At 45.0% G+C, this 22,930-nt stretch overlaps 1 protein-coding gene across 6 annotated transcripts in view; it reads left to right on the forward strand.

Annotated features, from left to right (window-relative positions):
- Positions 1 to 22,930, forward strand: part of KIAA0586 (KIAA0586 ortholog) — a 108,265-nt gene that overhangs the window by 78,093 nt on the left and 7,242 nt on the right. For all 6 annotated transcript variants that reach the window (XM_019480000.2, XM_019479999.2, XM_019479998.2 and 3 more), the window contains one exon: positions 22,485 to 22,550. In XM_019480000.2, coding sequence (XP_019335545.1) covers positions 22,485 to 22,550 — 66 coding nt within the window. The remainder of the gene's footprint in view (positions 1 to 22,484; positions 22,551 to 22,930) is intronic.

Below are 22,930 nucleotides of genomic sequence, written 5' to 3' on the forward strand. Positions count from 1 at the left end.
ATTTCCCCCTTTACAGGAGGAAAATGCAGATTTCTCATTTTAACAAAGAAATCTGCAAGTTTTTGCACTTTTGCAAAGAGTTCTCTGCAGGGTGGCACAGTTCTAGCCTGCAATGGGCTGGGGGGAACAGGAAGAGGGCAGTCAGGTAGGGGACACCATGCACATGGCAGCCAGACAGCCTGGAGAGCAGCTCCTGCAGGTTAAGTTGTGGGGGGAAAGGACAGGGGATTGAGGTCCCCTTGGGGAGGGAGTTGGGCAGGGCGTGGGTTGGGGCTGGGATTGCTGCCCAGCCAGGCAGTGCATGGGGCTTGGGGCCCAGGTCTGGAATGTGTGGCCACGGGGCCCCGGTGGCGAGTGGGATGGGGCCACATCTGGCTCCTCCAAGGGGCAGGGGGGCAGCTCCCCACTGCTGTGTGCACTCCCAGGGGGGCAGGAGGGACCCATGCCCTCCAGACCGGTGCTTGGGGCAGGTGTGGGCTGCCCGCTGTGTGCTTGGGCTCCTGCCCTGCTGCCCTCCCCCGTGGCCTCCACAGCCCAGCAGGTGTGACCCGGCACAGCAGAGCAGAGCGGGGTTTTGGGGGGAAGCTCCTTGCCTCTGTGAGTTCTGCGCTGCCCTGGCAAGGTGTCCCCTGCCCGTGCAGCAACAGCAAAGGGCACAACCCTGCGCTGCTGTCCCCACTGCTGCTGTGTAGGCAGGGGGCACCTTGCCAGGGTATCATAGAGCTCGCAGTGGCTAGGAGCTTCCCTGCCTGGCCCTGCTCTGCTCTTCCACACCGTGTCACACCCACTGGGCTGCAGAGGCCCCGGGGGAGGGCAGCAGGGTGGGGAGCCCGAGTCTGCAGCGGGCAGCCTGCACCTGTCCCCACCCTGCACACAGATCTTTGGGGCATGGGAGTGTGTGCAGCAGTGGGAAGCTGGGCCCACCCCGCACTCCACTCGGCTGCAGCAGCTCCTGCCTCCTGTGGGCGTCAGGTGGGGCTTGGGCTCTGTTGTGGGATGGGGCAGGCGCCTGTGTACCCGGGTCCCTGGCCCCATAGCTCTGGCAGTTGGGAGCTCCCTTTGGCAGAGCTGCAGGGTCAGGGGGCTGTGGGTGGGGGGTGAGGGGCACCAGTGTGGCTGGGAGGAACTGTGGGAGGGAGTGAGGGGCACTGGCAGGACTAGGAGGCTGTGGCTTGGGAGTGAGGGCCTGGACCTGTGTTCTGTGAGCTTAAGGGGGCAGGGGGAGATCTGACTTTTCCGTGATGAAAAACACAAAATCAAATATCAAGATGTATAGGTATTTAAAATTTATTTTATTATAGTGATTTGAGGCACTGGTAGGCTTTCAAATTACTTTCAAATTGTAAATATCTCAAGAAAACTTTGTGTTCAGCTGATTTCTCTCTCTCTCTCTCTCTCTCTCTCTCTCTCTCTCTCTCTCTCTCTCTCTAGATAGATAGATAGATAGATAGATAGATGGATATAGATATCTATAGACATAGATATAGATATATTGGCCTTTCATTTTAATTATGGATTTTTGGGGTTGTATCATAGAATTTGTGTTTTGATTTTTTGTTTTTTTAATCAGAGAATTTGAAACTCTTTTTATCTGGGAAAACCAGGATCCCTGGTCATTAGTTTAAAAGCATGAAAATTTACTATGCAACTGAGTTACAGTTTTTCTGGGAAAAGTAACTGTATTTCTTGACTTTTGCCAATTTAAAATGTCCGTCATAGTCTGGCATAAACATAGCTTCATTCTGTTGAATTCCCTGGGTTATTTTTCAGGCATAAAAAGAACTATAGATTTCATAGACATTAGGGCTGGAAGGGACCTCACAAGATCATCAGGTTCAGCCCCCTTCCCAAAGGGCAGGCAGTCAGCAAGGGTCAGATAATCCCAGCAAGATAGGCATCCAAGTGTTTCTTAAAGGAATCCAGAGTAGGTGCCTGCACCACCTCTCAGGGGAGTTTATTCCAGGCCGTGGGGACTCGGACAGTAAAGAAGTTTTTTTTTTTACGTCCACCGTAAAACGGTCTTCCAAGGGTTTGTGACTGTTGGACCTAGTCTTCCCCTGGGGTACTCTGGTGAACAGTTGTTTTCCTAGATCCTGATGCACACCCCTTATATACTTATAGGCTGCCACCAAGTCACCCCTGAGCCTGCACTTCTCCAGGTTGAAGAGTGCCATGTCTCTCAGCCTCTCCACATAAGACGTGCCCTCTTGTCTTCTAATCATTTGCGTGGCTGTCCTCTGGACTCTTGAGCTTTTCCACATTCTTTCTGATGACCAAAGACGAATATACCTCCTCTGCTCGTGCTTGTAGGGAGGCAGTTAGACGGGCCAAAGCTACCATGGAGCTGAGGATGGCATCCCAAGTAAAGGACAACAAGAAATTGTTTTTTGGATATATAGGGAGTAAAAGGAAGGCCCAGGGAGGAATAGGACCCCTGCTAAATGGGCATAAGCAATTGGTGACGGACAAGGGGGACAAAGCTGAACTCCTCAACGAGTTCTTTGCCTCAGTGTTCCTAAGCAAGGGGCACAACAAGTCTCTCACTGGGGTTGTAGAGAGGCAGCAGCAAGGTGCCAGACTTCCATGCGTAGATCCTGAGGTGGTGCAGAGTCATTTGGAAGAACTGGATGCCTTTAAGTCGGCAGGCCCGGATGAGCTCCATCCGAGGGTGCTGAAGGCACTGGCCGACATCATTACAGAGCCACTGGCAGGAATATTTGAACGCTCGTGGCCCACGGGCCAAGTCCCGGAGGACTGGAAAAGGGCCAACGTGGTCCCCATTTTCAAGAAGGGGAGGAAGGAGGACCCGGACAGCTATAGGCCAGTCAGTCTCACCTCCATCCTTGGTAAAGTCTTTGAAAAAATTATCAAGGCTCACATTTGCGAGAGCCCGGCAGGACAAATTATGCTGAGGGGAAACCAGCATGGGTTCGTGGCAGGCAGATCGTGCCTGACCAACCTAGTCTCTTTCTATGACCAGGTTATGAAACGCCTGGACACAGGAGGAGGGGTGGATGTCGTATACTTGGACTTCAGGAAGGCCTTCGATACGGTATCCCACCCCATACTGGTGAACAAGTTAAGAGGCTGTGACTTGGATGACTGCACAGTCCGGTGGGTGGCGAATTGGCTAGAGGGTCGCACCCAGAGAGTCGTAGTGGATGGGTCGGTCTCGACCTGGAAGGGTGTGGGCAGTGGGGTCCCGCAGGGCTCGGTCCTTGGACCGATACTCTTTAATGTCTTCATCAGCAACTTGGACGAGGGAGTGAAATGTACTCTGTCCAAGTTTGCGGATGACACAAAGCTATGGGGAGAAGTGGACATGCTGGAGGGCAGGGAACAGCTGCAGGCAGACCTGGACAGGTTGGACAAGTGGGTAGAAAACAACAGGATGCAGTTCAACAAGGAGAAATGCAAAGTGCTGCACCTAGGGAGGAAAAATGTCCGGCACACCTACAGCCTAGGGAATGACCTGCTGGGTGGCACGGAAGTGGAAAGGGATCTTGGAGTCCTAGTGGACTCCAAGATGAACATGAGCCGGCAGTGTGACGAAGCCATCAGAAAAGCCAATGGCACTTTATCGTGCATCAGCAGATGCATGACGAATAGGTCCAGGGAGGTGATACTTCCCCTCTATCGGGCGCTGGTCAGACCGCAGTTGGAGTACTGCGTGCAATTCTGGGCGCCGCAATTCAAGAAGGATGTGGATAACCTGGAGAGGGTCCAGAGAAGGGCCACTCGTATGGTTAAGGGCCTGCAGACCAAGCCCTACGAGGAGAGACGAGAGAAACTGGACCTTTTCAGCCTCTGCAAGAGAAGGTTAAGAGGCGACCTTGTGGCTGCCTTTAAGTTCATCACGGGGGCACAGAAGGGAATTGGTGAGTATTTATTCACCAAGGCGCCCCCGGGGGTTACAAGAAATAATGGCCACAAGCTAGCAGAGAGCAGATTTAGATTGGACATTAGGAAGAACTTCTTCACGGTTCGAGTGGCCAAGGTCTGGAACGGGCTCCCAAGGGAGGTGGTGCTCTCCCCTACCCTGGGGGTCTTCAAGAGGAGATTAGATAGGCATCTAGCTGGGGTCATCTAGACCCAGCACTCTTTCCTGCTTATGCAGGGGGTCGGACTCGATGATCTATTGAGGTCCCTTCCGATCCTAACATTTATGAATCTATGAATCTATGATATCCATACCTGGACACAGTATTCCAGCTGTGGTCTCACCAAGGCCTTCCCTTGGTGATCCTGCCTCTTGTCAAGCAGGGTGATCCCACTGGGCTGACGGAAGACCGATGTGACGTAGTCATTAAGAAGATTGGCTTTTTCCTGAGTGTCAGTTAGCAGCTGCCTCACCTGGTTTAGTAAGGGTCCAATGTTACCCTTGTTCTTTTTCTGATTTCCCACATATTTGAAGAAGGACTTTTTGTTTTCCTTAATTTGAGTGGCCAGTTTGAGCTCTGTTTCAGCCTTGGCTTTCTTAGTTTGCTCCCTACAGGTGCAGGCCAGTGCTGAGTAATCCTCCTTAGTGTTGTTTCCTGTCTTCCATCCTTTATAAGTTTCTGTTTTAGGTGCAGGAGGTCCTTCAGCTCCCTATTGAGCCAAGGGGGTCCTCCAGCCCCTTTGCTACTCTTTATGCAGGTTGGCATGGACTTCCCTTGTGCTTCAAAGATTGCATCCTTGAGGAGCGACCATTCATCATGGACACACTCCTCCCTGCCAGAATGTGGTTTTTCAGGGCCTGAACAGCTAGCCTTCTAAGCTTGTGGAAGTCGGCCTTTCTAAATTCGAGAACTTCCATATTGCTCACTGACTTGCCAGTTTTGCAGTAAATAGACAAAGTGATCAACTCATGGTCACTGTTTCCCAGCTTCCCCTTGATTCTTAAGTCGCTGACTAGATCATCCCCTTTGACCAGTACCAGGTCCAGCAGCGCCTTGCCCCTTGTCAGTCCATAGACTTCTTGAAACAAACAAAGCTCGTCAGTGTTTGAGAGGAAGCATTGTGACCGATCAGATTTGGCTGAGTGTTCTTCCCATGAGATGTCCAGGTAGTTAGTCACCCATGACAGCCATGGACCAAGAGCACGCAGCCTCAGCCAGTTCCCTGGTGAACTCACGGTCAAGTTCTTGCTCTTGAATAGGAGGTGTGTAGTAGACTGCTACCATTATATCCCCTTCACCATGTTCCTCTCTTATTCATACCCAGAGGGTGTCAAGTCACCCTCCTCGGTTGCCGATCTCCACCTGTAGGATTCCCTATGGATTTAGTAAGCACATTAATTTGAGCATGGAGCAAGTGCACTATGCTCAGCTATATATTCTGCCTCTAGGAACTGGTGGTGGAGGAAGGGAGTGTATTAGGAGTTACCAAGAACTGCAAGCGGCAGGTAAGGTGACACAGGTCCCTGCCCCCAGCCTCAGCGGTCTCTCCTTGAGGAAGTCTCTTTTATTGTACCCTTCGGCTGCCTACCAATTTCTGCCTCACTCTCCTTTTCCATGCAGGAGAGGAATGAGCAGTGGGAAGTGCCATTTACTTCAGGGTGTATTATAGGCAAATCATTTGTACACAACACCCAATGTTTAGGTGCCTCAGATTGCACTTTTTTAGAAAGATAGGATTTCTTAAAATATCAACTTGCTTGGAAAAGTCATTAGATATTGAAATGATAATAAGCCACATACTCAAAGTGGATCGTTTAGAACATTTGAAGAGTCTTTGAAAGGGTTGGGGAGGGGGGAGGGAGGTGAAGGAGTTGTACTAACCTGTAAGGGATATAGTGATAATACAATAAAAAAAAAACCGAGGCTTTTACTTTAAAATAAAAGGGAGTATTCTTTGTGGGACTTCAGACAATTCTCTAAAACATTATTGCAGGCTTCTCTTTTTCTTTTCTCCCTTTTACTATTGTTAATGAAAAATCAGTCTCACCAGCACATTTTCAGGTCCCTTCTGTTGACCTTCCTTTATCCCTATTTCATAAGGATTATGTAGTTCTCAGAATTGCTGCCTTCACTTCTTGCTCCTGGAGACCTTGGATTTGCCTCAATCTGTTTTTTTCCCTGGTATTCCTTCTAAAGTCCCATGTATCCAAGAGGGAGATCTCAGTACTGTGCCAGGAAGGGGCCACATGCATATGGAGGGAGACTAGAGGGATGATTATTCACAGTTACTGATGAGAAAACAGCTTTTTTTGAACAAGTGTTTAAGCTCATGTCTCTAAATGTTTACTGGTTAAGCAGTCAGAAATCTTGTGGTAAAGGCGATATCTTTTATTAGACCAAAGCATCAGCCCTTAACATCTATGAATCTATGAAACTAGATAGTTGGAAAAAAATGTTCTTTATTTGCAAGTTTTCAGGCTCACGTGCCCTTCCTTGGGCAAAGGAAAATGCAAAAATTGTAAAATTTCTCCCAGGTAGAAATTAAACTTCATATTGCACAGGAGAACTGGACGATGGTACAGTATAACCTCATAAATCTGGATTTCAGAAATCCAGAATTCTTGAAAATCTGGCACTATTAAAGAAAATAAACGATCAAGGAGTAACGGAGGGGGAAGCTTGCACACAGCAATTACCACTGCCATCCACCATCCTGCGCTGCTGCTCCACATGTGGCCGCTGCTCTGGGACCGGCCGCTGCTCCAGTTTAAAAAACCTGGGATTTTCAAATTTCTGGCAGGTGGTCAGTCCCGAGCATGCCAGATTTATGAGGTTATACTGTATAAATTCACCTGGGTGAAAAAATGCATCTTATGCAAATTAGGCTCAGATAAAAGTTGGAGCAGTCTATTTACCTTAAAGGTGTCTGATGGCAAGCAGGATGTTAAATTTTACTTTTTTCTTGTGAAGCTGTTTCACATTGCACAGGAGGACTGGTGTGGAGTGGTTCTCCTGGGTAAGGCAGTTTGGTTGCGGTGAAGCTGCTCTGCAAGTATGCAAATTCGGCTCAAACAAAAGGCTGTAGAAGGAGCGTTTGATCCAGGTCTCAGGGTGTTGAATTTTGCTTGTTTTTTTGTAAAATTAAGAAGTTTTCATTTCAGAACGGCTAATTACGATAACTTCCATGTTTCAGGGATATAGGTTGTAGCCATGTTGGTCAGCTTCCAGGCAGGGCTGTAGTTGAGAGAACGGTTGTATACTTCTCACTGCTACTTAGCTGGAGGTATTAGATGGAAGTACTATAGCATTGCCTTATCTGTTACTCTTCTTACCAGGGCTTGCTTAGATGAGACGAGAGCAAACGCATACCAGTCCCTTTAACCACTTGGAACTTCTTTAGCCATGTGCAATTAAGGTTACCCATAACTCATTTTTTTTGGCCAAAGGCATTTGAATGGCTTGGTTTCTGCTTGGGTCAGCGGCACCTTTTCTGTATTCTACTTCACTGAACCTCTCTCCACTCGCCCACCCGAAGCCGAAGACCTCATATAGAATTTTCCTGTTTCCTTTGGAGGTCTGCACATCTTTCGGAAAATGTGGGCATCCCAAGGGGCCATCTGCCTGCAGACCCTTGTGCTTTAAGCAGGAGAACCACTGAACGGTTGAGCAGCTCAAGTAAGGCTTGGTTCTGCTGCTTAAGCACTCTAGTATTTTCTGCCAACCCCACAGCCCAGCAATCCATCCAGAACTTCGCCGCCAAAGTCATCTCTCTGTCTGTGCAGGATCCTTATATTCCCTAGAATCTGACTAAAGCAGCTTTGTATTATGCATAGGGATTTGCAGGCACTTTGGGGAACTTACAGTAATTGCTTTGCCTTCATTGTATAAAGCCAAAAAACAAACACTCACACAAAACCCTAGATGGGCACTAATCCCACTGGCACTGATCTTGAGTAATTCTGAATAAAGCAGTTGGTAGCAAGCTGGCTAGGCTGACCTGCTTTCCCCCTTTCATGCGTGCATTGCTTGCACAAAGGGGGGGTGGGGGGGAACACAAAAATTAAGGAGCTTGAGCAAGTTGTTTAAGGGCAAAGATTCCTCCATGTTCTTTAATGCTTGCATCAGCCAGATAGCTGTTCCAGCCCCTCTTACGTACAGAGAAGAATTTGCTCGTGAATTAGCACTTGCATTGTTCTCTGTCCATAGTTCAGTGAAAGAGGAGAGGAGATGAGCATCTAGTAAAATAAAACTGTCCTTAGCTGCCTGGTGCGGGAGGCTAGGGTAGATGATTACAATGGAGCTTTCTGGACTTGGCATCTGTTGACCTGGCTCTTGTCCTTTTATACCCTTCTGGCCTTTGCCGCAACTTTGAGGCCCTTCCATACCACAAGGGAGCTGCAAGGAGGCTCCAGATTCTTTGGGTTTTTTCTATGTGGCATTCTTACGAGCTAGCAGAAATGGAGAACGGACTTGTAAAGCAGAAACTGCTGATTGATGTGGACATGCAGCCCTTATGCTGTGGAGTACATTGATTTTTACTCTGTAAGTCCGCTACACCACTTCTGCAATATACAGCTTTACACTGAGGTAAGCCACCCCACTTGGGGGTAACTTTACCCCCCCAAAGTGAGGTGTGATCACGTAGCAGTGCAGATGGGTCATGTGTCTGTCACCCTAGTCTGTTTTATCTCAGGGTTTGCATTTCCTCAATACAAAATCTCGTCCACCTAAGACACTTAGGTGTCTTAGGTGTCTTATATATGCTCTTGGGGTGATTAGGGTGGCGCTTTAATTAGAGCAGCTCTGGGAGTTTTAAAACGGTGCTGGGGACACTTGAACTAAAGCATGGGGATGCTGATACATGAGATGCGGGAGGCTGCAGGAACACGGTAATGACCACGCTCCAGTCTGTTTCAATGTGCTGTATTGCAGCGCATTGGAGCAGCCTCTGTGCTCGTGTATGGGCACCCCTAGTAGCTATGTACTGTAATAGCACCGGCTGCAGGAAGGCAGCTTGAGAGAACTGGGCATGACCTCTCCTCCCAACAGCCTAAAATCTGGGGTAAATTATTTGGTAGTAATCATGGTGTGCATCTACACCCCCAATTAAGCCCAACAGGGTGTCATTAGTAGGTCATTGGCACATGCTGTGATGTTTGAAGAATAAAGTTGTCTGGCTGAGAAATGCCCTTGCATCCTATAAAGTGCACAACCTTGTTTGTCTGCTTGCTATTGGAATTTGGCTTCTTACTTTTTACACTTTTAAAACCAATTTTTAGGGATGTTTATTAATAAACATTAGACTAGTATTCACTGATGCCTTTGGGTTGTGCTAGGTGCTGTACGTTAGCAGAAGCAGACAGAGGTCTGGAGAGGTTGGAAGCATCTCTTTCAAATAGAAAGAACCTTTGCCCATGATAAATTGATGAGAAAAAATAGTAGAGCAAAACCTTCTTTGTTACTATTTTGCATGTGCCCGTTTGTCCCCGTGGGTTCAGGGGGAAGCAGAGGTTGCCCTTTATAGTTCTGTCACTACAGTAACTTCAGAAGCAAACAGCATAATAAACTGCTTCTGCCTTCCCTCCAAGATGTCTGTAGTTATCATTGGAGGGTGTAGCTGGGCATGTTTTAGCTTTCTGCCTTCTTTAAAAAGTTGAATTAGCAGCCTCTACTCAGTGCTACATTGTTGAGGTTAGAGGATGTGCGCTGTGCAGATATGCAAACAGGCTGTATGTGTAGCTAAATCAGTACTATTTACTTTTACAGTGGAGGAATGGCTCTTTTTGTGGCAAGGTCCCAGTCCTGCAGTACGAAGAGACGGCACTTAGGTGTGACATGACTAGAAAGAAGTGACTAGCGCAGGGGTAGGCAACCCCTGGCACGGGTGCCAGAGTGTGGCACTCAAAGGCATTTTGCTTGGCACACGTCCCTATGGGTGGATGGCGGGGAAGGAGCCGGGGCGACATGGCAACAGCAAGGATCGTGTCCCTCGTGGCTCTCCTGTCATCCACCCCTAGCACACCAACCTCTTACAAGTTGAAGTTGTGGGTGTTTTTGGCACTCTGCCCAAAAATGTTGCCCTGGACTAGCGGATTGGCATCTGTAGCCAAATGTTACGGTTATTCTACCACCTTACCACCTATTGTGTTTTAATACGGTTAAACATAAAGATGTGTATCTTATTCCCATACACTGCAAGTAGTATTGTAGGTACGGATTTTTTTCTGGCCTGGCTTCCTTAAGCAGCTCTTCTATTTCATGCTGAGTGTAGAGCTTAGTTTAGACCTACCAAAATCGGTGAGGCAAGCAGACGATTTTTCGGGCTGATTGTGGTGCCCGCTGCAATTTTCATGGGTTTTTTTTGTGGTGAGGCCCCCCATTGTCGCTGGTTAGCCATTGTTTTTAATGACCTAAGATGGCGACTGCGAGCGTTTATAATGAAACTTGTTGAGTGCTAAGTAGAATCAGGTATCAATTTAAGATAAGTGTTATAGCACAATAGCGCTAAGTAAAACAGCATTAAGCGGGGGTTGCCTGTAATGTGCTGGTGCAAGGGGAGCCTGGAGTCACGATCCTGGGCTCTCCCTGTACCCAGCAGTAAGGCATAATAGGATCTGTCCTGTGCATGGTGTAATAAGGTCTGTCCTGTGACATAGCAGGAAGCATGATTGTGTGGATCGTGCATCAGATCCTATCACGCCTTTACCTGAACATCCAGAGGGGCACTGGGTAAAAAAGCATGTTGTAACGTGCTCTGCTGACAGGTTGTGATATTGTCAATAAAATACAGCTTGCCAACACCTATCTTTTCCCTTGAAAAAAAATAATTATTAAAAGTTCTGGTGGCTAAAGAGGAAAATCAGGTGGGAACTACTGTTCATTTTCTAATGTACAAATGGGATTGAATTGTATAGCAGCCTGCGATTATGCCTACAAATCTAAAATTGGCTCAGTGCCTTCTTCTTCACCAAGAACTGAATTTTGTAAATGTAATACAAAATCATTCTGTGCCTTTACTGTACTGTGGCCTGTGAAGGGCAGAGAAGGGTCCCTTTGTGGGACACTGTTGTGTTGCTTGTGTTGAATTCTGCCATGGAGAAGACACTAACTAGCAAGACATCCAGGAAAGCTATAGATTCAGCACTTCTGTTACATACAGCCTCACTTAGGGCAGCTGTTACATTTTTTTTTTTAATGTAAACCCTGGTGTATTGGTTCAAAGTAGAGAAAAGTTTTCTGCAATGTTCTGAAGAGTCTCAGAAGTTGCTGAGTATAGCAAAGAATAGCTTCTCAGTTCTGTAAAATGCAGATGTTTCTACCCTTTGGTTACAGGAGGTGACTTCCCTGCGGTAGGGCATAACTTGGACATCCTATCACTTAGATTTCATAGATGTTAGGGCTGGAAGGGACTTCACTAGATCATCGGGTCCAGCCTGGTGCCCAAGGGGCAGGAAGTCAGCTGGGGTCAGATCACCCCAACAAGATAAGCATCCAAGTGTTTCTTAAAGGTATCCAGAGTAGGTGCTTGCACCACTTCTGTGGTTCTGCTTGGAGATAGAGGCTGCTGCTGCCAGGTAGAACTGGAATAATATAATACAGACAGGCATGCCTTTCTGCTACCACCACTTCTCAGGGGGTATGTGGGAGCCCACGTGAGAGCAGAGGTGTGTGGGGCAATTTCTCCTGCATAATATAATGCAGGCAGGTGCCTTTCTGCTGCGGCCGCTTCTCTATTTAGCTCCAATGCACTTTGTGAAGAGAGGCACGTGGGACAGCTCCATCTGCCCAGCATGCCTGTTTTTGGGAGGCACCATGCAGGGTCAGTCTGGGAAGGGCTGTGGCAAGACTCCGCACACTTGCTAAGGCCACTGCCTGATCTAGCGCAGCTGGAGGCATGAGGTCCAGCTCCATCTAGCTACGGCAGCCTTGCAGTAGGGTGAATATACTCTAATTAAAATAGTATATTTTAATTCATAACATAATGCTATAATGTTAATATAATATATTGATATTAGCTTTTTAGATGGTGTATTGCTAAATTTTAAAAAGTTTTGGAGCAGCGCCTGGAGTTTAAAAAGGTTGAGAAGCACCAGTGTATGCATAGTACAGGAGATGGGCAAAGGTATATTAGTTTAACGCTAGTGTGACAGCTGCAGTTTCTGTCTCTGCCTCAGGAGACCCCTGGTGTCCTCAACTTAAAAGAAAACCTTGGTACCGTTTCAACAGTCATTTAATTTCTGATCCTATATTTTTGTGTAGTTAGTATTTTTATATTCCCAGAGCATAGCTGTAGCTCTTTGAGACACTGTTATTTACTTCACAGGTTGATTGCAGCTGTTCTGTAAATCATAATTATGGAGTGTTTAAATGGGATTTACATTTTTAAAGTTTTTCACGTAAATTTTATCTGACTTCACATTTAACTTCTTGAAGCAGCCGTTGCCTCTTCCCGGCCTTTGGGCAGACAAAGGGCAAGGTGACACCTGGCTTCTGAATATGAGGTCTCCTTGGTGTCAGGCATGCTACGGCACAGAGCATGAGAGCAGGTCCTGGGGGCAGAGACCTTGGATGCTACAGGGTCAGCTTGCTGCCTGCTTCACCAGCTGGCATTCACATCCGCTCATTGCCAGAAGTGCTCTCTGTGCTGAGCAGGGCTGAGCGAGGACACTTCTTTGGGACCTGTGCCATGCTGCCCTTGATCTGCCAGTTCAATCAGGCCTGAGATTTGAGGGACTCCCAGTTCTTCTGTCCTCTGCTCTTAAACCTAAAGGCAAGGAAAAGAAGGGGCCTGAGATGTGTGCTGTGCTAGGTGTTGCTTTTCTCTTCCAAGCAGCAACACCCTAGCAATGGCATAATGAGGCGCTCCACATCAGAATTGTGAAGAAACATGTAGGGAATGTGTTTGCTGGCACCTAGAGCTGCAGCAACACCCTGGGATCTGCAAATGTAAGCCAAATGGCATGCTCGGTTACACCTGCGTCAGCTCCAATCTTCCTTGGGCTTGTAGAATTTGGCCCTGCTTTTGAAAATGAGTTAATCACTCTGCTGATAAGTGTGAGCTGGAATAGAAGCCAGCTCTCTACTTCCCTGCAGAACTGGCTGCAGTGTGCAAGGAAGAGAAGGGAGTACAAGGTTACTTCTGTCACTAAAAGAAGCTGATTCACAGATTCATAGAAGTTTAGGGCTGGAAGGTACCTTGTGAAATCATTGGGTCCTGCCCCTGATGTTATTCTGAATAACAGGGAGAAGATGGAACGAGTGAAGAAGTGCTACAGTAGTTACTTTCCTCAGAACACAACCATGCTTACAGGCAAAACCCCTCTCCAATTAAAAATGGGAATACATTGACAAGGGCCATTTGGTATTGGCTCCAGACGTCATCGATCCAGTAAACCAGGGGTCAGCAATATTCTGCCACCCGGGCTGAAGCTGGCAACCCAGCTCCCTTCTGGGAGCCACAAATCTCTGCCGCCCCTTCCCCACCCCTCTCCTTGGAGCGCAAACTGGCCACCTTAACCCTCATCGCAGATCCCCAGCCCCTCTGTAGCTGGGTAAGCTCAGGCAGCAGGGAGAGCTTCTGAGGAGGGTGCTACAAAGGAGATGGGCAGCTGGTCCCAGCTTTGTGCCATCTGATCCTCTGTGCTGCCCTGGGAAGGATCCAGCCTTGTGGGCCAACCCCTGCAGTGGACAGCGGACACTCTATTTCTTAACTTTTTTCTATGAAAAATATTTCTGGTTCGCACCATCTGATGGCCTGGTTGAGGCATTCAAGCTATCAAGTGGGAACCATCAATTCAGGGCTTTAACCTGGCCTTTTATTGAAAGAGTCTATGTGAAACAGCAGCTCCTCATTGATGCATGCCCCTCTGTCAACCAAAGGTAGACTGAGAAGCAGTGTTGGCCTGCTCCTCAGGGCATACCATCCAGTCCTTTGGACTCAAAAAGGATAGCTGCAGTGCAGAGCCTCCAGCAGCGGGTGCTTTGAAGTATACAGCAGGGAAACACTGGGGCTTTCTTAGCCCGAGTCTACAATTGCAGAAGGCCCTTAGAGAGCTGACTGACTTTGCAATCTCTCTAAGTCATTTGTAATCAAAATACCTTTGCACATGTCACATTTATAGTTCCTGCAATAAAACAGCAACAGCAATTTATATTTGGGACTATAATCGGCTACAAGCTTGGTGTTAAAAAAAGAATGAAGTTATTTGAGTTATGACTTAAATAAGAATAGCTCTTTTTTCGTGGTTTGATGCCTCCAAATAGGCTCGTCATAATAGGTGTGTTAATGGATCTTTAACCGGAGCAGTGCAGAGGAGACTGCTATACTGTGACATGGTCAGTCTGGTGTTTACATCTGTTGAATTAAAAAATCTGCAAAAAACTGGGAAGTATTTTTGTAGGATGGCTTTTATTATTCTGGCATGTGACCAGGGGCTTTTTCCATTTTTTAACGAAAATAGGGCATTAAGGGGAACGTTGATCACTTGCGAATCTGCCACGTTTTTTTCTGAAGTAATTGAGAAAGTTGTCTGTGATCTTGGCATTCTCCAGGAAACATTAAAATAATACGCCCTTCCCTGTCGTGTAACTTTTTTTTTTCCTGTTTAAGTAGGTGTTAGAACGCAGGCATGATATAAATGAATTATACAGAAGACTTTGGAGGGAGAGGGGCCTGTAAACTAAACTGAAATGAGTGAATATAAGAATTAGAAATCAAAACTTTATGTTTAGTCTGAAGAGAAACAATTCCTTAAACCGTAACCGCATGGCTGTTTCTTGTTTGCCTCCACTCGGGTTGACTGTTATTGTCTTCTGTTAATTCTCTGGGGCAGTGGCCTGACTTTGTTGAATGAGCCAATTGTTTTCCTTTGTGTTGCCCATCAAGTCAGCCCCCATCTGGTTTGTATCAGACTGTTTTCACAGCCAACAACGGCTGCCTTTTCTATATCCTGACACTTAAGGGCCCCATGCTATCAAAGCATTGCTGTGATAGCCTGTCTGGCTGGACCTATACGGCTGCGCCTTGCAGCTTGAAACTATTACCCAAGTAATGGTAACTTAGAACTTGAACTGGCTCTTATTCCCCTTGGTGTCGTGTGTACAGTGAACAGAATACATTTTTTGTTGAGCTCTATATCCAACAAAAGTGCTTTAAAGATTTTTTTTTTTTTTTTTTTTTTTGGTTTGTGTGATTAGCTAGTCAGTGTATATTTTCTATCAGCTTCTTCTATCTCAGAGATTGTTGTGCATTCTTTTTTAAAAAGCTGATACATAAAATAAGTTATATTTAGTAATGGGATGGCTGTCCTTCCGTAATTTAATTTGCTCTAGTATGCCATCTATTAAGGCCCGATAAGTGAAAAAAATAGCAAGCAAATATTTCTTAATTAGGACTTTTATCAGGTTTAGAATAGATTTCCAGCTGAGACAAGGGGGATGGGGTTTAATGCTCAGTAAAGAGATCACATGAATAATGCCAGATTCTAGCTCAGTAGTTTTCAACCTTTTTAGACTTAGTGCACCCCTCCAGACATGCCTGCTCTTCATTTTCACTTATGTTTTGACTATGAAAAAGTAATAGAGAAATTCTTCCTTTGCAACGAATTCAGAAAGCCCTCAACAGGTCAGAATGTTTAAGATGCTGTGGATTTCTATGTGAAATCTTTGGATTTATCTTCTGAATCATGTGTAACAGTGTGCACGCCTAACGATACTGATATTGTGCAGCACCGCTCAGCACCCTTAAAAGGATATTGTGGCACCCCGCGTAAGTCACTTTCTAGCTGCTCTTGAGTCTACCCAACTTTAAAATAGTTACCTAAAAATAGAGAAGAGTGGACAATATTACTTTTGCGAATATTATATGAACTTTGTGTCTTTTGAAAGACAAGTGAAGGATCAAACCCCTCCTGCTGTAATATAGGCAGTCAAACTACTAATATTTGCACTGGAGAAGTTCAGAGAGGCCCCAACCAGGATCAAGACCCTCTTTCTGCCAGGCTCTGTGCAAACATGTAGCAAGAGATGGTCCTTTTCCCAGAGAGCTTACAGTGTAAATAAATAGGCCTGACAAAGGGCAGGAAAAGGGAGCAGTAATATATTCACTGTGCAGATTGAGAACTAAGGCACAAAGGTATTAATTGACTTGGCCAAGGTCATGCTGTGAGCCTGTCTTGGAGTCAAGAACAGAATCAGCTCTCTACAAAGTCCCACAACAGAGGTTCCACTCTGTGGCCGCTCACCAATAGACAATGCACAAACTTCACCAAATCAGTGGTGTTTGAATGCTGTCTTGCTTAGAACCTAGTATATTAATTAATTAAGGTAGTCTCTAAGGAGTTTATTCTCTTCTGGACATGTGAGATTTGTTTCCATTTAACTTCTATAAGAAAATAATGATTTATCTGCATAAAAAATATGCATATCCATATACTGGATTTTAAAACATCTTCTGGAGTCAAGTCTTTTTGTATAAGAATGTGGGAATATGAATGTGGAAATGGGGAACTATGTTTGAAAGCAAGAAAGGAAGAGGTTGTGGTTTTTTTTGTAGACTTGATTTTAATTTCCCCCCTCTCACTCTTTACATTATACCCTCTCTCTGTGATCTCTCTTACTTAAGCGTGTGTGTGGTAGAGTATATGGGTATAAATGTATATGATGATGACAGAATATAAAATACTACATTCTAATAATGGGGAGAAAATTAATTCCAAAATATGTTTTAAAATATATCATTTCAGTCCTTGGAGTACTGGCTGCATAAAGTCAGGTCTATGTAAGAAAGAGTTTGCGAAGTCAGGACTTTGGCTACCATGCTTGTGAAATCTTGGTGTACCATGCAAGTGCTTTCCAGTTTTAGAAAGATTTATTTCCTTCGTCCACGGTGTTAGTACTTAATCAGATAAACAAAGTGGGATTGTTAGGGTATCACCATTACTTGGAAATGTAGAAGTCTCACTACCAAACATATGCAGAACTTTTTTTAAAAAATGTACTTTTACAGAAGTTTTTCGTAGTGAAATTTGGCCTAAGCCACCAGTTTCTTCAGACTGTAAGCTTTCACAGTTTCGGTTTAGTTTTGTATCCCTTTAGATTGGAAGAGCAGCCCCCTAAATGAGAACCAAGGGTAAATGGGTGTATTGTCGTCTTCCTGCGTGTGTAGCATAGATCTGCACAGAGCAAAGTCTTGGCAGTTTCACTGCAGCTGTTCACAAACCGGAGGGCAGCAGTGAAACTGTCAAGAGTCGTGTCCGTTTCCAGCCGTGCTTAGCGCAGACGCCTGTACATATCCTCTCCTCCCTCTCATAATAGCTAGGAGTTGGAGACGAGGACTTTACATTCAGAAGAAATGTGTTGAGGAGGTGAATGAAACGTGTCTTTTAGCATGGCAGATAGGTTGAATGTTCTCCCGCTGAGATGGTGGTATCAAGTGTGAGGAATGCATTTAAACAAACAATACATTTCTGCGTTGATAGAAATTAATAATGTAGAGCTAGCTGTCAGTTTTGTACTAGTGAAGCAACCTGCATTTGAGGTTCAGGAAGGAGCTTTGCTATTTCCTTTGCACACTTTTTCTCAAACTTGCTGGGAATTTTTGCTAGGAGGAGTATTTTTCTTTCTTTTTTTTTTTTTTTTTTTTTTTTTTTGGCATGCACAGTAGCATTTTAGATTTTAAAAGACTTGGAAATTATATGGGTTAGAGATGATAGATTTATGATCAAACCTTTCTATCTCTAGTCTTGGGCTATTATGTATTATATAATAAAGACAGGATTACTTCTTGTCTCTACATCAGGTAGCTGAAAAGGCCTAAGGGGTCCTTGGCAAATCAGTCTAAGGAAGCTTAATTCACAGCTGCCTGACTCTATAAATAGACAGTTCACATTTTTCTGCATTTTTATTTTAATGGTTCTTACTCGTACAGATGATTGCAGCACACTTTTATACTTGCTACACAGGAAGCATGCATTTGCCTATTTAGAATATCCTAGAATTGCTTATTTCTGTGGATTTTTTTTTTTAAGTTAACAGATTAAGGCTTTTAACCACCATGCTCTACTAATGTACCACTGTTTTTAAAGGTGTTTCATTCTTGTCAAGAGCTTTTCAACTTGTGAATAAGACGTGAGAGTTCAGTGTTCAGGGACTGTTATCAGAAAGAACGTAGTGCGCAAATAAAATAAATCCATATTTCTTAGCAGAATTGTGACTAGAAAGATCCCTTTGTTCAAGAGCTGATTATTTGTTTGGCTATCTTTCCCCCTAGACTAAAACAATTCCATAATATTTCATCGAAAAATATATGCACCCAAAATTGTGTAATTACACTGCACATATACTTATCTTAAGATGGTGATTTTCTTTTTCTTTTTGTAGTGGTAATGCAGTAATACAACCCTTAGCAAAATGATCCCATGTGGAGAATCCTGTAGTTCTGGAACAGTCAACAAGACAGAAAAACAATACAGGGCATCCTGGGAATATTCATGTGTTAAAAATGTATGAATGCTGATGCTCTGAGTCTTTGGCCATTTGGAAAAAAGTTAGTACAAAACTGGAAAATACCTGCGTGAAGAACAACACGACATGGGACAGTATGGGGAAGCTTGCGCTTTAACCATCCATCCACAGCCTCCATTTCAAGTGAGGCTTGGATCGCTCCTAGGGACAGAGGATTGCGCAGTCCTCTTTTCTAGCAAAATACTTCTGCCCTGCTGAGAGACCCGTTTAGATACTCCATGCTCATGGCCTCATGCTTTACTTGAAAATTGATTCCTAAAACTTCTTGATCATGCTGCTGTATATCCAGTGAAACAAGATATTAATTTCTTGGCCCTTCATGGAGATAACATGTTCAGCACTTCAGAAACCTTCAAAAAAGAATAATGCTGCAACAGATGAAATCAGAGTCCTATTGGAACCAATGGGAGTCTTGCCATTGCCTTCTGTGGGGCCGGAATTTCACCCGGTGCCTTTAAATAGCTGGCTTTTGTCTCATTACGCTAGCTCCATGAATATCCCCCTCCTAAATCCATGCGAGGTTTTTGAGCACACATGAAAGTGAAGGATTAACGGGGCTGGGAAATACAAGACATATTGCAAGCAGGTGCAATGCGACTTCCACCCAGTGCACACTCCGTCTTGACCTGTAACACACAGAACCTGTTTCATCGGCAGCAGTTGCCAGTCACGCTCACTCGCGTGTTGAGTTAGTAATGTGGATAGGAGTACACTAAATCTTGCAGAGTGATTGCCAAACTGCTGGTCCTTTCACCCTGCAAGGCAGGCTGGTTTGAGCAAAATCCTTAGAAGGGGGAAGGACTTTATATGAACCTGGTGTGTCATATAGCTTTTATTTGAGGAACTGCTTTATGTCTCAGTTTCTAGTGTTTCATTGGATCTGAAACGCACGTTAGCTTGTTCAGTTTTAATCATTCTTCTGATAAGTTTAAAAAAAATTGAAAACAAAAGCAAGTAACTGTTGACCCGTAAAGTGTCCTTTGGTGGGATTCTTCCTGCCACTGCTCTCTGGCACAGAGGAAGGGTTTACATCTGCCAGAGGTTGGATTACTACAATTCACATGTCAAGGCAGGAAGTCTTCTTGGTACTTCCACCACCGCTTGGGCTGCAGTGGATGTGCATATCTGCATGCGCAGGACTGCGATGCTCTGTTTTCCCAGTACTGGTATGGAGTGGCGATTCTCATTGCTAAATCCGTCTGTCTAGGCTGGATGCAGGTGTATTTCAAATTCCTCCTTTACCTCTAGAAACACCCACTGAGAACATGCTCTAAGGTTTGGTGTTGGAGGTGCGTGTTTGTAAAGGCATGCCCTTCCCTGACCAGCACCTTTTGGATTCTTAAAAATCCTCCAGCTTTTTATTAAGTTGTCTCTGTCTTTAGCTGATCCAAAGACTGTTAGTGTCTAGCTGGCCACACTACTGCCCATTGGCACCTGCTACTTCAAGCAGACGTAATAACTTCTCCTGCTGTTTTTCAGATGTTCTGAGCGATTTTCTGTTCTGGGACAGGTAGCGGACCAGTTTTTCTGTCCCTTCACATTTATTCTATTTCCTGTTTTGTCTTGAGGTGGTAGCTAGCATGCGAAGCTTCCTAAGGGGTTTGCTTGCAGTCCCCTCCTTTTATTTTCCAGGGAAATGTCTGAGACTGTCAAGAACTACTACTCAAAAATGAAGAGATGCTCCATTTGTGAGACCTCATTCATTTATAGAGGTTTTTCCCAGGAAGAAAATTGAGGGGCTTTACTTATCTAGGGACAGTTCAAGTTGAGATTGCATATAATAATAGTGGTTGTTAGATAAGGCTGTATACACACTTTCAAAATGCTTTTCTGGGTAGCAAAAAAAAAAAAAATTTGCTAGTCATTGGGTTCAACTATCTACCCGAAAGCAGGACCAATTGATGCAATGGAAGGAGTAGCAGAAAGGTTAGCAACTGCAATACAATCTCTAGAAATGAGACTGTAGAATTTGCCCAGTAAAGTTTTCTACAGTTATTTTATATCTGACCTCCTCCACTGACCTCTTCACTCATTTCTGTTTCTGATTTTGAGGAATCTGTTTTTTTCTTGTTGTTGTTTTGCTGGGAACATCATGTTTCAGAAATGCCCGAACCTTGAACTCAGACGGGTTTGAGCAAAGGAAGAAGAATTTTCCAATATTTTACTTGTGAAAATATTTGTTATCTTGTAAGCCAGTGCCCTCATCCTCTGCTCTTTTCTTGGCATCCGAATTACTTTCTTTTCTCACAAATATTTATAGGTTGGATTTAAGTCACAGTTTACACCAAACATAGAAAAGAAAAGTTAAAAGGAAACGAAGTGTGTTCATGTGAGAAACAGGGTTACACAGAGCGGGAGGCTTAAGTTGTCAGTTTAAGTCAGAGCCACATTGTAACTCATGCCGACTTACACCGTGTAACTTCCTCTCTCCTTTCGCTGCTAAGTCCTCGTTAAAGACCTTTATTAGTCGACCAGCCTTTGCACAAAGAAATGTGGGTTCTTTAGCTCAGGCAATGGAGGTCTTCATGTTTTTAGATCAAGAGGTTCCAGGTTCAGTTTCCTACACATGTCAGTCCGTTCCTGCAAAACAACTATTGTGGGGTTTTCTGTTTTCTTAACTATAAATCCATCCCTTTCATCTGACTCAGCCCAGGCTCACTAGAAATGTGGCCTAAGTTTGCTGACAGACTGTCACAAAACCAGCGAGCTTCTGTACGACTCTGCTTTTCAGCCTGGAAACAAGGCTGTGAAATTGCAGCGCTGCTCACCCTCCTTGTTGCTTTGTTTCTATTCCAGCGGCACCCAGAGCTCCCAGTCGAGACCAGGGGTGCTTTGTCCAAGGCATTGATATCATGCAGTGAAAAGACCATCCCTGCCTCAAACCCCGATGCTATTAGGACATCCTGGGAACGCCTTTAGCAGGGCATAATAATTGAGAAGGGCATGTTAAATTCTCCATAGTAACCAAAATGTACATATTTTGCATAGAAATTCCAGGACACGACATCCTGCTGCTCCAGTTGCCTGGGCAGAATTTGCACCGAGCTGGGTGGGAGTGCAGCCTGAATGAGGTCTGTGGGGTATGCTTTAGTTTAGTAGTTTCCCTTCAACCAGGTGCTTTCTCTTTCCCTGTGGGAAGTAGTAATGTATGACTGCTCTCAGACAAGGGGGTACTTCTTGGGGGGACAGGATTGTTTGAGAAACTGTTGACAACCACCTGATTTGTTCCTTTCACTGTTGTTGTTGGTCAAAGTGATTAGACTATCGTGGTCTACAGCAGGGTTTCTCAACCAGTGGGACATGAAAGTCCTCTAGGTGGGACTTGGGTCACAGCGGCAAAACTGGAAGTGCCTCGACGAGACTTATGGGTTCGCTTTTGCTCGCTTCGATTGGCCACTGGGGAACCTTTCTCCTCCCTGCTCTTCGACTGACCTCTGGGGGACCTGCTCGTCAACTGGTGGGACCAGGATTTTTTGACCTTACCTAGGTGGGATGTAAAGGTGGAAAAGGTTGAGAACCGCTGGTCTACAGCATATGGACTGGATCTAGCCCACAGGGTCATTGGATCTGGCCCACGGGGCTAGGCGGCTTCGCTCCTGCTGTGCCTCAGCCATGCAGTGGGTAGAAGTGGTGGGAGCAGCAGCCAGGTCTTCGAGCAACCTCGGACCCAAGTTGCGTCATTCCACCAAAAAATGTTACCGACTGTTGGCCTGTACTGTATAAATGGATGGTCTTAACTTATCTCTCTTTAGCTGCACCTTGTTCCAACTCTAAAGGCCATTCAATTCTAGAAGCACTCAGTTACGTAGCCAGCGTGTGAAGTATAGATGGACACACGGCTAAATTGGAATTAATGTTATTTATAATTTGTAACATGACTAACAGTGTAGCATATATTTGCTTTTCAGTTTTGCCAGTGAACCACTTGACTCAAGATGAGACTGTTTTGTATTGCATATTTTAGTCCAAGAAATCTGGAATAATTTTGATTTTTATGAGACAGAATCCTTCTTGTGTTTCCATACTTGGGAATTTGCCAGTGCTACCAGATATTAAAATGAATGTTTTTTTACAAAACAGATTCCCACGGGGATGTGGATCGGACAGAAGTTGAGCCTAATAAGTACCTTACATCTTTACTTGCAGGTAAGAGGTGTATAGGGGAAATGTCCGGCTAGTCGTAGCTTTTCAATCTCATTCTTTTCAGCTGTTGGCATTTCTTTAAGTCGCCATTGTAAGAAAGCCTGACAGCATACTCCTTCTCTTCCTGCTAAAGTTCTTTTGTAAATATAACCCAGATGTGAAGCTGCTTTGTGCAAAGAAAGCAAGGGGGAGAGGAGAAGGAAGGGGGTGGGTAGGAGAGAAGATTTAAAAAAAATCACTTCCCTTTTGGAAGTTTATAAAACGTTGAATTAAAGGGCTGCAGGTGTTATATTCTGAGTACTGGGGATAGCACTTGAGATAATGCCATCTGGGGAAGGTTATTTGTTGGGACAGGACAGTGTTTTTAACTTTGAAGTCAGTAT

The sequence above is a fragment of the Alligator mississippiensis genome, chromosome 2 (assembly GCF_030867095.1).
Source record: "Alligator mississippiensis isolate rAllMis1 chromosome 2, rAllMis1, whole genome shotgun sequence".
NCBI lineage: Eukaryota > Metazoa > Chordata > Crocodylia > Alligatoridae > Alligator > Alligator mississippiensis.